The sequence below is a fragment of the Cordyceps javanica genome, chromosome 7 (genome assembly GCF_051103115.1).
Source record: "Cordyceps javanica chromosome 7, complete sequence".
NCBI classification, from domain to species: domain Eukaryota; kingdom Fungi; phylum Ascomycota; class Sordariomycetes; order Hypocreales; family Cordycipitaceae; genus Cordyceps; species Cordyceps javanica.
In genome coordinates this window covers 413,663-427,742 of record NC_139301.1, presented here as the reverse complement: position 1 = coordinate 427,742, position 14,080 = coordinate 413,663, and the positions used below count along the sequence as shown (strand labels likewise).

The 14,080-nt window shown below is 55.1% G+C and overlaps 4 protein-coding genes across 4 annotated transcripts; 3 read left to right on the top strand and 1 right to left on the bottom strand.

Annotated features, from left to right (window-relative positions):
* Nucleotide 1: 1 nt before the first annotated feature.
* V2A60_009654 (translocon subunit SEC61) lies at nucleotides 2–1,656 on the bottom strand (the record flags this gene model as incomplete). Its single annotated transcript, XM_083260919.1, has 3 exons — nucleotides 2–77; nucleotides 132–1,476; nucleotides 1,647–1,656. The coding sequence occupies 3 exons, from the start codon at nucleotides 1,654–1,656 to the stop codon at nucleotides 2–4; spliced, it is 1,431 nt and encodes a 476-aa protein (XP_083117045.1).
* An 877-nt stretch (nucleotides 1,657–2,533) lies between these two features.
* On the top strand, nucleotides 2,534–3,979 carry V2A60_009653 (tRNA dimethylallyltransferase; the record flags this gene model as incomplete). Its single annotated transcript, XM_083260918.1, has 2 exons — nucleotides 2,534–2,605; nucleotides 2,678–3,979. The coding sequence occupies 2 exons, from the start codon at nucleotides 2,534–2,536 to the stop codon at nucleotides 3,977–3,979; spliced, it is 1,374 nt and encodes a 457-aa protein (XP_083117044.1).
* A 3,520-nt stretch (nucleotides 3,980–7,499) lies between these two features.
* V2A60_009652 (transcription factor domain-containing protein) lies at nucleotides 7,500–9,824 on the top strand (the record flags this gene model as incomplete). Its single annotated transcript, XM_083260917.1, has 3 exons — nucleotides 7,500–7,628; nucleotides 7,706–8,029; nucleotides 8,079–9,824. 3 exons carry the CDS (start codon nucleotides 7,500–7,502, stop codon nucleotides 9,822–9,824), a joined length of 2,199 nt encoding a protein of 732 aa, XP_083117043.1.
* A 2,234-nt stretch (nucleotides 9,825–12,058) lies between these two features.
* Nucleotides 12,059–13,508, top strand: V2A60_009651 (glycoside hydrolase; the record flags this gene model as incomplete). Its single annotated transcript, XM_083260916.1, has 2 exons — nucleotides 12,059–12,143; nucleotides 12,202–13,508. 2 exons carry the CDS (start codon nucleotides 12,059–12,061, stop codon nucleotides 13,506–13,508), a joined length of 1,392 nt encoding a protein of 463 aa, XP_083117042.1.
* Nucleotides 13,509–14,080: the final 572 nt, after the last annotated feature.

Sequence of the window (14,080 nt, the reverse complement as noted above, 5' to 3'; positions counted from 1 at the left end):
CTTAGCCCATGATCATGCCCTTCATGCCAGACAGATCACCCTCCTTGGCAGCGATTTCGAAGTAGCCGTAAATGATGCTGGGAAATTATTAGCAAATCATCATTTTCCATTGTGAGAGCCCAGCAACTTACGTAACAGCAAGAAGAGTACCGGTACCGGAGCCGAGGGCACCCATGAGGTCGGAAGCAACAGAGAGAGCACCAATGCAGGCACCACCGAAAGCGGCGGCGGTGGGGATGATACGCTTGAGCTCCTTGTACATGCTCTGGTCACGGTGGCCAGCCATAACGAGGCCCTGGTCCTTGAGCTGCTTGGCGACATCGCGGGGGCTGGATCCGGAAACCTCAATCCACGTCTTGGAGAAGAGAGCGCAGGCACCGAGCATGTAGACGATGTAAGTGACAGTGTGGATGGGGTCGAGAAGAGCGTCCTTGAAGTTGAGGGGGGGCGACATGTAGTAGACCAGACCGGAGATGGCGTGGAGCTGAGCGGAACCGTCCTTGGCATCCCAGACACCAAAGAGGCGAACGAGGAGGTTGTCAGAGAAGCGAGAGTAGAGCATCTGGCTGATGAGGAAGACGTTGGAGGACAGAGCAGACTGCAGCATGATGGGCATGTTGGAGGTGTAGAAAAGACGGACGGGGTAAGAGCCGCGGGCACCACGCTGGCGGGCAGACTTGACGGGGATCTCGACACGGAAGCCCTGGAGGTAGATGACGGCGACGAAGACGAGAATGGTGGCGAGCAGGTTCATGATGTTGGGGAGATTCTGGCGATAGAAAGCCTCCTGGAGAGCACGCTGCTTGTTGGGCCAGGTCATGAGAAGGTGGAAGAGAGCGATGACGGCGCCCTCGAACTCAGGGCCACGACCAGTGTTGATGGTGGTGGGGGAAAAGGCCTTCCACATGATGGACTCGCAAATGTTGGTGGCAATGAACAGGGAGATACCGCTACCGAGACCATAACCCTTCTGAAGAAGCTCGTCGAGGAGAATGACAATCATGCCAGCAACGATGAGCTGGAGGATCAGGAGGAAGACGATACCAGCACCGAGGTCACCGGGAGGACCGTAAAGACCAGAGAAGACGTAGACGGTAGCGGTGCCGGCGGAGAGAATAAAGGCGAGAAGCTTCTGGGCAGTCTGGTAGAGTTCGCGGTCGGACTTGAGGTCAAGGTTGACGTCGATCATGTGGGTGCCGGCGAGGAGCTGGAAGACCATGCCAGAGGAGATGATGGGAGTGATACCCAGCTCCATCAAGGTTCCTCGGTTACTGGCCATGACCATACGCAGCCAGTAGAGAGGATCCGAGTTGTCGGAAGAGACAATGCCGTAAAGGGGCATCTGGCTCATGACCAAGAAGATGAGGAGCGTCAGAGCCGTCCACATAATCTTCTGGTTGAAGGGAATCTTGGTCTCGGGCTGCTGAACCTCGGGGAGGAACGGCACGAAGGGCTTGACCAAGTCAAGGAAACGGACTAGAGACGAAGCATGCGGGTTAGCGAGAGCTGGAGAGCGGCCAATTGATGCGCCACGGTGTCTGGCGATGCGATTCGACGGCGCCCAAGGCACGGCGACCAGTCGCGCGACAAAAAGGCCAAGTCGCGACAGCAGACGAGGGGTGGCGAGGGGGGAGCTGCAAACGTACGGGAACTCATGGTGGCGGCAGTAAACGATGAAAACCAATAAACAATAGACTCAATTCATCCAAAGGAAGGAAAATGAAGGAAAAGAAGGAGCTGGGATGAGCTCGAGAAAAAGGGTGGTGGTGGCAGGATAGGGAGGAGGCGGTCCTTGTAGTCGGGGGCCAGCAATCTGGCTTCAAGCTCCCGAAATGCAGATGTGTCCAGAAAAAGGACGGGGGTTGCGCACGTGACCTGCTCAGCTAGGAGATTTATTATGGAAGCTGGTGGACGCACCGGATAGTAAGTAGCCCCTGGGGGCTGTACTTACAGGGCACCAACCCGGCTGGGTTAGGGGTTTTATAGCGCACTAAACTTGCCACTTTATTCGGGCCTTATTCATGCATCTCAATGACTGACGGCCTGTAAGTAAACACGGGCAGTTTTGGGTACCTATGTAGGCCTGTGTAGGTACAAGTATAGCAATATGTAGGTATAGGTAGGTAGCGAAATATCTTCCTAGGTAGCAACGTGGTAGTAAGTCGATTTCTGCGTGATCAGACTTTCCAGACCACAGCCAGCCCAGCCAAACTATCGGCAGCCCAACCATGCCTACCCGAGTCAAGCTCGTCCCATTTGGGAGAAGCTGTCAGTTAGTAAGTATCAGTACTTACTCCGTACCAAGTATCCGTACTTACCTACTTAACCTTTCCTTTGTTAAGAACCTGCTGCGAGCTGGCAACCTTGGGGCTCCCAGTACTGTGGAGAAAGCGCTGTGGGGATAAGAGACTGACTTTGACATCACCAAACGCTTCTGTCCCCAGTTCCTGATACATTCACGCCCAAACACTCAGCAGGCCGAATGCTAAAGCGAGCAAACTCTCTCTTCCGTCGAAATGTATCTGCAATGACAATGGCAAATTCCAAGGTTCCAAAAGAACCGCTCGTCGTGATACTGGGGTCGACGGGAACAGGAAAATCCGAAGTACGACGTACCCGCATTCAATGCATCACACGCGCGCGCCCCAAAATCAGTACTCACCACGTCTGTAATTAGTTGGCCGTAGAAATTGCAGCCCGATTCCGCGGAGAGGTCATCAATGCAGATGCCATGCAGCTCTACCGCGGCCTGCCCATAATCACCAATAAAATCACAGCGTCCGAGCAGCGCGGCATCCCGCACCACCTGCTGGACCGCATCCCTCTGAGTGACGTGCCCTGGGACGTCACAGAGTTCAAGAAGCACGCGCTCGAGACGATCCGCGAGATTCGCAGCAGAGGCAACCTGCCCATTCTTGTGGGCGGCACGCACTACTACGTCGAGCCGCTGCTCTTCACAGACGCCATCCTCGACGACGTGCAGCAAGATGAGTCGAGGTCGTTTCCCATCCTCGAGGCCTCGACCGAGGACATGCTCGCTGAGCTTCGCCGCGTGGATCCGGACATGGCGGACAAGTGGCATCCCAACGACCGCCGCAAGATTCAGCGCTCCCTGGAAATCTACCTCCACACGGGCAGGACGGCGTCCGCGCTGTACGCAGAGCAGCAGGACCGCAAAGCCGCCGCGGCCGCGGCCGAGGCGGGATCCTCGCCGTGGGAGAACCTGTTGCTGTGGGTATACTCTGAGCGCGATGTTTTGTGCGAGCGCCTGGACAAGCGGGTGGACAAGATGTTTACGAGTGGCTTGGCCGAAGAAGTGCAAGAGCTGCGGGATTTCAAAGCAGACAGCGGCAGAAGCGGCGCCGCCTTGGACACCACCAAGGGCATATGGCAGGCCATTGGCTACAAGCAGCTCGAGCCCTACATGAGCGCCGCCTCCGACGGCGAGTCCGCCGAGGAAGTGGCCCGGCTCAGGGACGCGGGGCTTGAGGACATGAAGACGGCCACGCGGCGGTACGCCAACTACCAGAACAAATGGATCCGAAGCAAGCAGATCCCCAGGCTGACGCAGCGCGGCGAGGACGCGCTGGGCAGCCTGTACGTGCTGGACAGCACCGACGTCGCGCGGTACCAGGAGGCGGTGGTCTCGCCCGCCGCCGCGCTCGTCGCGCAGTTCCTGCGCGGGGACGCCCGGAGGCCGCCGCGGGAGCTGTCCGACCTGGCGCGCCGGGTGCTCGAGGCGGCCGCGGAGCGCGCGCCGGTCAGGCAGACGCCGCTGCGGCAGACGTGCGAGCTGTGCCAGACGACGCTGGTGACGAGGGAGGCCTGGGACCGGCACGTGAAGAGCGCGGGCCACCGCAGGGCCGCGAGGAAGAAGAAGAGGCTCGCGCTGGTGCCGGCAGAACGGCCCGAGCGGGGAGAGGCCGACGACGGTGCGGACTCGGACCCGGGCATCTCGTCGCTACTGGGGGAGCAATAAGACGCAGCGTTCATAAGCCAGCGCGGCGCACGGGGAGAGTTACAAATCAGAATATCCCATACATACGGATTCTTGTCATGTCAATGGAATGCAGGAAATGGTCGAATGGATACTACGGGTGATCTGGGTTTCGTTTTTGTGCCCGCAGGTTCCCGACTATAGGCAGCATGGACTGCAAGAGAGGGCAGGACATGACATGGCTGGCGTGGTATACTACTTACCAGCGACAATAGAGTACAGATCCCACTACTATGAAATTATACAAGGCATCATGATGAGCCACTCTACTCCCAAAATCAACCAATACCTACTTTTAAATTTGGAAATTATCAGGAGTTAGAGCAGTGCATATTGGGCGCCAATGTGCTGTAGTCAATTGTCCTTTTCTGCCCTTCAGTTGCTGTGGCGTATGGTGTAAGTACAAGGTCTCTTTTCGGTGGTGATGCATTACACAATCAAACAATCCAAATTCTGCAAAATTCGGAGCACAAGTCCATAACTAACGGCATGGGCCTGCTCAGCCCTGCTCAGCCCTACACCGCGACAAGGGGGGCCAGCTGACAGCCTGCAAAAGAGAAGACGCGAAGCTGATGGAACGGTGGTGTAATACAGTGTCCAAGTGTTTGTTTTCATCATGTGTGCTTTCTGTTTCATTTCTTTTAATCAAAGGAATATGAGCTGACGACGATGAGAAGCCACATTTTGGGTAGAGAGTGAGTGTCCTGTTCAAGTCACGGTGTGACTGGCGAGCATGAGTGAGCGACGACGTTGCTTTGCAGCGCGATAAACGGTGGGTTTTTGAGTCATCACCGTTGAGTCACCAGGGCGAGCTGACCACTTGCCACGTTCGTCATTTCGTCTCAACGCATAACGGCGGCTAAAAGGAGTGTGGGGGGTTGATCGTTACTTCTCAGGCTGTAGGCGGAAGAGAATTGGCCCTACAACTACTTACATGTTGCGCGAATAATTGAAGCTTTCTCCAGAGTACGTAGTTGTACGCTCCTTGTCTAGTCGCAGCTACCAAATCCCAAATCCCAAATCCGGGCCGAACGTCTTGCTGCTCGCTCACAATGGCATTGACAGTCTTGGCGTAGATTAAAATCTTGCGGGGGTGGAGCGTTCTTTTCTTCCTGTTCTTTTTCGTTTTCGTTTTCTTCTTGCCTTGTTTTAGACAACTGGTCATCAATTGAGTCACTCGGCCGCCATCTCTTGCAATCTCTCTTTTGGTCGGTGGTCGGTCACTGCCACGTCCGTCGTCCACGGACGAGTAACTAACAGGGGTTACGCGTATTAGTAGCGGCTCCCAGTGAACCGGTGTCCCCGCTCCAGCAGCCGGGTGTGGTGGAAAGGCCCGGCTCCAGAGACGATCCATGGAAAGGCTGAAGCGATTTATTTTCTAGGAGTGCAAGAGAAAGCCTCTCACGGAAACCGAAGCTGTCAGTTGATCATTTTCGCCCCTTTTCCTTTTCGTCTTGTACGCGCCGCACAGCAACACTCGGTATGGAGCGGGCAAAGCCGGGGGGGCCGTCGCCTTGTAGGGCACTTTCGGACAGCTTGCCAGAAAACTTGGATCAGGGGTAGTATGGCAGCCTCATCACGAGATGTTTCTCATGGTCGATGTACGGCTACCTGTTCCGAGGGGATGCCAGGTGGTGTGGGTGTACGTGTGTACGGGTACGGTGTCTGCTGGCGCCGAAGGGCTACGGATGTACTGGTAGGCACATATCAGGTAAGTTAGACATGGGTAACGTAAGTAGTCAGTGATTCGGCCGGAGGGCAGTGCATTTTAGATTGCAGGAGGTCAGTGACAGGCTCAGCCACGCGAGGCGCGATGACGAGCGATTGTTGGTTATTGATGACAATGATGGCAGTGGCCAGTGACTGCTGGGTATGTGATGTTTCGATGGTTGCTTGTTTGTTGGCCATGAACAATCGGTAGGGCCGGATCAAGCCACGAAGGCGAGGCGATCTAGTATGTGGAGGGCATGCTGATCCAAGATAGGTGACGAGAGTTTGGGCCGCGGAGGTGGGCAAGTGGGCAAGAGGTGGTGAGGTGCGGAGTTGAAGCCGTTGATGGGCAGAGACATGTCCATGTGGTTCTATGCAGATTCGGTAGGCCCGTTGATGAGCGGCTGGAGGCGACGTCTGCGCTGGTCCCGCCCGCATGGTGCATGAAGGGCTAGGTTTGGGTACTTGGGTTGCTTATTAGCAACTTACTGATAGGTACCTGATGCATGGGTAGCTGCGTTAGTTGGGTGGCACAGCGCCAACAGTGTACTCACATGATAGGTACCGTAGGTAGCAACAAAACAAGGCAGTGTGGATGTGCGGGTGATGGTCCCTCAGCCCAAGAATTAAGTACTTACATGCTTACCTCGTCACGGACTTACAAATGGTATTGTGTGACGAGGAGTATGGCAAGAAACGAACCAAATGCCATTATCAAAGGCGACTGGAAAACAAACAAGAAACTAGAAACACCCGGAAGCTCCCTCATTGCCTACCTAGGTGACTACGGGTCACCTGTCAGCGGCCCTCTGCGGCGGTTTTGGCGGCTCCGCAGCCACCGCAAGTCCGCTAACCCGCCTAGGAATCGGCCGCCGCCCAGTGCGAGCCCACTGTAAATCTCAACCCGCTCCCCAGTTCGGGCGGCCTTCATATTAAGCTTTTTGCGCACAACGTCGTCAGCTCAGCTTGCGACTCCGCTGGTCTTTCTCTTTTTGGCCAGTGAATCATTCTTTTTGCGCCTCTTTTTTTTTTCTTCGTACCTACATAGTAGAGACCCGTCACTGAAAACTTGTTTATATTTTCTTTGGTTGTATTTGGCTTGACTTGGCCGCTTCAAATAGACTAGACTGACAAGGTCTGTACCTACACAAATCGCCCGCATCCCTAGTACTACCAACGTATACACTGATGAAACCCCCCCCCCTTCCTTTTCTTCTTCTTCTTCTTCCCGTTTCGCATTCTCGTTCATCATCCAGGAATCCTAGACAATCCTTTCTAGGCTTCTACTTATCCATTGCAACTTGAAATAGGCAGCCGTCGTGGCTTCTTCACCTACGCTAGCGTCATCGTCTGTCGTGCCCACCCACCTGGCCGGACGGCGAAACCCCGCCAAGCCACCTCGCTCACTGTTCATCCGTCAAACACTTTCCAACTGGCCATCACCACCCTGCGATTCTTGCTGCCTGCAAGGCTTCAAAATTACTCCCTCTGCTCCGCCCCGCCCTCCCTCGTTCCTCAATCTCCGCGACTCCTGATTCCGTCCGATCTGGTGGGAATGCGGCCTCGCTAGGCAACTGCATTTCCCAAACTACCGACCAAAAACTCTCCTCGCCCAGCCGTCGCCCTCCCCCACGGGCACCCCTCCATTTTGCGCGCCCGCTTTAAGGACGATTGCCTGGCCGCTTCGCTGGCTTTTCTCTGCCTTTGTTTCTGCCTCAAAAAGTCGCCGGTGACCTTTTTACCACTCTTCACTCTCGTCGTCGCCGCCGCGCCCTAATCTCCGTGCGCCACCATGTCCGCGGTACCGCCGCCGCCGTTGCCGCCGCACGCTCACAAAAGCCCTCGAGTGCTTGCCTGCGTGCTCTGCCAGCACCGCAAGATCAAGTGCGATCGCAATACTCCCTGCTCCAATTGCCTTAAGGTCAGAACATTCTCTACCCGTCGACATTTCCGACTTCCAGGCCGGTCCGCTCATAGCGCTAACCATTGACCTCACAGGCCGGCGTCACATGCACTCCCAGTACTCCCGCACCCGCGCGCAAGCGTCGCCGTCCCAATCAGGACCTCCAAGAGCGTCTTGCTCGTTGCGAGGAGCTTCTAAAGCAGTACGCGACCGCCGGCTCCCCTCCTAGTACCACCTCCAACCCCCCCTCCGTCTCCGCTCCTCCAACCGTTACTCCCACCAAGAAGGAAGTGGTGGACACTCCCAACAGCATCAGCACCGACTCGCAATCCACCGTTCAACCTCGATTCAAAATCATCCAGGAAGCCGGCGTCTCCAGATTCATGGACAGCCGGATATGGGGTACCATCGTTGAAGAGGTGAGTTGAGGTCCCTGCTTGCTCCTCTTCCACTGCTAACATTGCCTAGCTGCAAGCCATGCGCAGTCTCGTCGAAGCTGAGGAACCCGAGGATGCCAGCGTACTGAGCCCCGAAGAGCTCACCCCCGATAATAACACTGACCTCATCTTCTCCGTTGATTTTACAAACACAACCACCGAAGACCTTCTCCCGGACGCCCGACACGTCTTCCGACTCTGGCAAATTTATCTCGACAAGATCAACCCGCTCAACAAACTCATTCACGTCCCTACCGTTCAACCATACATTGTCGAAATTACTACCAATATCTCCAACGTTCCCTTGGACTACCAAGCTCTGATCTTTGGCATCATTTCCATGGCTACCATATCGCTCGATGAGAGCGAGGTCATACAAATGCTCGGCATGAGCCGGGAAAAGGCTTTGCAAACCTTCAACGCCGGCGCCAAAGCTGCCCTCATTCGCTTCAACTATCTGAAAAACTACAACATGACCTGCCTGCAAGCTCTCATAATTTACCTCTTCTCCCTCGAAAGTCGAGTCGACACCCACTCGGCCTGGGTCATGAGCGCGACTGCTGTTCGCCTTGCCCAAAAGATGGGATACCACCACGATGGTGAGAAGCTCGGCATGACCCCCTACGAAACCGAGATGCGACGCAGGATCTGGTGGCAGCTGTATATGCACGATTTCAAGCTCGGCATGTTTTCTGGTCTTAGCCAGCAGTCCAGCTTCAATCAGAAATGGGACACAAGAATTCCCAGCAACCTCAACGACGCCGACTTGTTTCCCGGCTCCACCGAGCCCGTCCGTCCAAGAGATGGCCCTACCGAGATGATTTTCGTCATGATCATGTGTCAGGTGTTTGATTTCAAGCGAATGAGTGCAACGGCAGAGGAGGAGGCAGAGTTTGAGGCCGCCATTCTCGGCCAGGGCGACGGTGGCGAGTACGACGTTGCCAGGCATCAAGCCATGTTCAACAAGTACCGCGCTCAGTCGCGCATCATTGAGGACAGGCTTATCGAGACGGAAGAGAGATACTGCGACCCTTCAGCTGGCAATGTTCATATCGCTGCCAAGGCCTTCCGGCCCCTCATGTTCAAAAACATGGAGGAGATGCTAGTCCCCATGAAAGACCAGCCGGAATGGGGTACTGAAATTTTCGGGCCCAAAGACAACCTGTTCAAGATTATGGTGCTGGGATCCGAACATCGACTTTCCCTTTATGAAGGCATGAATGAGGCGGGGTTCATGTGGTTCATGAGAATCACCTTTTCCATTGATTTCTTCTCATTTCTTACGTCGCAGCTCTGCACGCATACACGTGGTACGCTGGCCGATAGAGGCTGGACCTCAGTCGAGAAAACCTACGGATATCATCCAGAGCTGTTTGATCTGTCGCAAAAAACACGTCTCGCGCAAGCTCAGCTTGCTCTCAAGTCTTGGAAAGCTCGCGAGGCCTCGTTCCGGCAGGCGGGCTGGCCGCTCGAGACGCCGCACTTTATCCAGCGCATCCGCGAGCTGCTCCCGTCCAGCGATTGCCGATCGTCGGGTACGAACTCGACGACCGCGACGCCTGCCATGCCCATGATGGGCTTGCAGATGGACCAGCAGCCCATGCAGACGGACCCGGACCCGTTCGCGGGCAGCTTCCTGGACATGCCGCCCATGAGCTGGGACATGTTTGGCGACATGCTCCCCTCCTCATCGGACCAGATCCCAGCCGCCATGTACGGCAGCTACGGCATTGGCAATTTGAATTTGAATAATCTCAACAGCATGAGACGCATGTAGGTGTTTTGGGCGGCATATGGAAAACTTTGGATTGGGATATAAAAGTATATATATACATGTGCATATATGTACATGTGTGGGGCATTCTTCCCGGCGAGGAATGAAACCGGCGTTGGGCGACATTCTCCCCCATATTACAGTATTTGATCGAGGACGAGGACAATCTTTGGTGCTTTTAAAGAGAGGCGATTAGATGAGTCTGCGCTTATTTGTCTCTTTTTGGCTCTTTTTACATGTGTTTTTTCTGGCGCTTTTCGGAGTTGTAGAGGCATTCTCCTCCCCTATGTACCATAATACAACCACCACTACTTCGTTACGATTCTCTCTTGGCGCTCCGACGTTGGGAAATGATCCGACTTCGTTTCTTCTCCTGCAGTTCACCCGCACCGCTTACAGTCGTGATACAGAGCAAGTACATGATGCTCCAACCCAGCCACGCCATTGGGGGAGGGGGGGGTCGTGGCGGTCTCGAGTCTACCCGTCGTAACATTGGCGAAGTAGTCTGCGAGGGCCCTTGAAGAGAAAAGTAATGGAGCAAGGGCATGGAGCGTTTCAGGGCGTTGAGGGCGTGTATGTATCTGCGGAGGACATGACCTTGTGGTAATGATATGGGGGCGGGGGGTTTATTCGAGGTGGAATGGCAGTGTCCGTCGAGGTGGCGCAGATTCTTTACGAGGCAGAATCATTGGAGTGGCCGTTTTTCAGCTTCTTGGATAGAATCAATCTGTTTTTTTTTTCACGCATCTCTTTCGGCCCTTCTTATGCGTGACCCTTTGAGCCAAAGCACATGCTGGCGGTGCACTAGACTTGCCATTATTCTCGAATGAGAAGACACAGCATGCAAATTCTCATGCCGTTTGCATGCTGGTTCTCCACACTCAGTACGGGTGTGAAATGTCAATTGTAATTACTAGGAGCCCAGCCTGGCAGCCTGGGTTTCGGCTTCTTGCACAGCCTCGCTCAGTTTGGGCTTAGGTGCCAAGCAAGCGATCGGAATGAGTGGCGGGCCAAGCAACTTGGCAGATACTCCCGCATGGGTAGATCGGGACTTGATTTGTTCAAAAAGTTTTGACTTTTTGGAGACACAAGGAGGCGGGGTTCTGTTGCGATTCTGATGGCTGATGGATGTTGTAGCAAGCGTTGGAAGTCGAGTGAGGGGGAGGCAGAGGCAAGTTAAGAAGGAGCTGAGGGAGGATGGTTTGCCTGGATCTTTACAAGGTGGAGCTGGTACATGCTGGTACTTTCCAAAGGCACGCAAGCCGCCAAGGTAGTTACTTACTTCGTATCCTGAGTAGCTACCTAGGTACTAACTAAGGTGAGTAAGTACCAGTAATCTGTCATCTGTACGGAGTACTTACGAAGAACGTACTGAGTAAGTAGGTACGTACTTCCAGGTCGAGTGTCAGTCGTCTGGAATGTACTGGTCAGAAGTCGCACCAAAGGCAATAAACTCGGCCAGACATAATCCCAAGCTACCTAACTACTCTCCACTAACAAAGGTCGTGGTAACACTGATTGGCTACCTTCTTCTATTGTTGTCTACTTTTAGCAGTCTGCGAGCTGCCTGGGCCAAACCCCTGTCTCAGCGACAACAGACAACGCCGCCGCCCCCCCGATGGTGCCCCTGGCTAAAGTAACTTGACGCTCTGACTTGATCACTGTCCTTCGGCCCATTGGTTCCCGCGCATCTGCCTGCCAATCAACATTCTGAATCCTTGATCCACGTCTACATTCTAGGTACGGATCTTGTTGGCACTTTCCAAAGCGCTACGAACCCCCCCGCCACCGCCGCCTCCTCCGCCGCCGTCGCCATCCATTTCGGGCCAGTCTTGTTCATCTTCAAACACCAACACTCACTTTCGGCAGCCTCTCTCTTTTTCCCTCGTTATTCCATCCAGCATCATCACGGCCCGGCGTCGCTGACTTGCTGCTGCTTTCCCACCATAGCGAGCTTGCTCTGGTGACTACGTCCTTTTGCCTCGTTCAGCTCTGCGCCCGTCGCACCCAAAGCAAGCAGGCCCCTTGTTCGTACTGCCGCGTCACTCTCGCCAACCGCAGTGCACATTACACTCCTTGATCGACGACAAATACAAGCACTTGTCGCCGCACCGCCTCGCCATCACAGTCACGTTACCGCGCCCGAGCCGACCTCGAATCCTTGTCCAACAGGTTTTTGCCGGCCCAAGGCTGTCCTTGATGATTGTGCACACGCGCGGCCGCCCCTCTACACAGCCATGAAGACGTTTACCAGCATAGCGGCGGCTGCAGCGCTGCTGTCGCTCGCCAGCGCCCAAAACACCTTATCTCTCGATAGCGAGGGTAAGCACCTTTCCCTCCACCCTTTCCATCTGCCCTGACACGCCCTAACACACCCCAGATGCCACGAAGAAGACGGCCGCCCAGCTGGCCGCAGACCTGCTCAAACACTATCACGGAGACGAACCGGGCCAGACCCCTGGAATCCTCCCCGGCCCTCCCCCGGCTGGACCGTACTACTGGTGGATTGGAGGTGCCATGTGGGGGACGCTCATCGACTACTGGCACGTCACGGGCGACACGACGTACAACGACAGAACCATGCAGGCGATGCAGTTCCAGGTGGGCGAGAACAAGGCCTACATGCCACACAACTACACGGCGTCGCTGGGAAATGACGATCAGGGCTTTTGGGGCATGTCGGCCATGCTGGCCGCCGAGGTCAAGTTCCCCGATCCGCCATCGGACAAGCCGTCGTGGCTCGGCCTGGCGCAGGCGGTCTGGAACACGCAGGCGAGCCCGGACCGACACGACAAGGAATGCAACGGCGGTCTCCGATGGCAGGTTCCGTTTTCCAACGCCGGGTACAACTACAAAAACTCGATTGCCAACGGCATCTTCTTCAACATGGGAGCGCGGTTGGGGCGTTATACCGGAAACCAGACATACTTGGACGAGGCCGAAAAGACGTTTGACTGGGTGACGGGCGTCGGGTACATTGATCCGGAGACGTACGCCATCTATGACGGCGGGCACGTGGAGCACAACTGCACCGACATCAACAAGGTTGAATTCTCGTACAACAATGCCGTGTTCTTGCAGGGGTGCGCGTACATGTACAACCACACGCAGGGGGCGGACAAGTGGAAGAAGTGCGTGGACGGGCTGCTGGCGCACGGGCTGAAGCATTTCTTCCCGGAAAACGACATTGCGTACGAGCCCGCGTGCGAGGGGGTCAAGACGTGCACGACGGACATGTTGTCGTTCAAGGGGTACCTGCACCGGTGGTACGCGGCGTCGGCGCAGATGGCGCCGTACATTGCGGACAAGGTGATGCCGGTACTCAAGAAGTCGGCAGCGGCGTGCGTCAAGCAGTGCACGGGCGGGGACGGGGGCCGGCAGTGCGGGTTTTACTGGCAGTCGGGTGCGTACCAGGCTCCGGACCCGGCCAACTCGGGAGCGAGCCAGCAGATGGCCTCGGTGGCGGCGGTGGTGTCGCTGTTGTATCCCAGCTCCAAGCCGGCGGTGACGGCGGACACGGGCGGGACGTCCAAGAGTGATCCCAACGCGGGCGTGGGCCAGGCCAACTCATACCACAAGGAGCCGAAGCCGATTACGACGGGCGATCGTGCGGGAGCGGGCATCATTACGTTTATGCTTTTGAGCGCGGCAGTGGGAATGTTTGGCTGGATGAGCGTAGGGATATGAGGACGGAAAAAGACGTTTTTATTTTCCCTTTTTTTCTTTTTTTGCTTGGGTTCTCTGCTTATATTGTCTCGTTTGTCTCGTTTATTCATTGTAGAATTGGGCAAATATGGCCATTTAGACGTGCCAGTACTTTGTATCTTGTATCGTTGTGTTGTTGACTCTTTTTCTCATACTTTCTTCTTTTTCAACCGGTTTGGAAAACATTCAGTAAGCAGGTGAATCTAGATGATGTATATAACTTGAGCGTCGTCGTGTGTAGGTTGAAGTATGTTGTGGGGTGTCTACTCTCTCTCTCTCTCTCACTTTTTTCTTTTACATATTTTAAATGCCAACAGGCAGTTGAAAAACTCTTGATACATACGCGCGCGCGCACACACACACACACATACACACGGCTCTCGCTCGATTCTTGGCCATGCCGCGTACCAAGTAGGTGGGGGGGCGAGGTCATATGTACACAGCGAGTCGAGCGTTCTACCAGTACTGTGTGGACTCGGGGGGACTCTGCTGCCATGGAGTGTCAATGTAGAGAGATTTCATTTCTTTTGACTTGGTCTCTTTTTTTTTTCCTT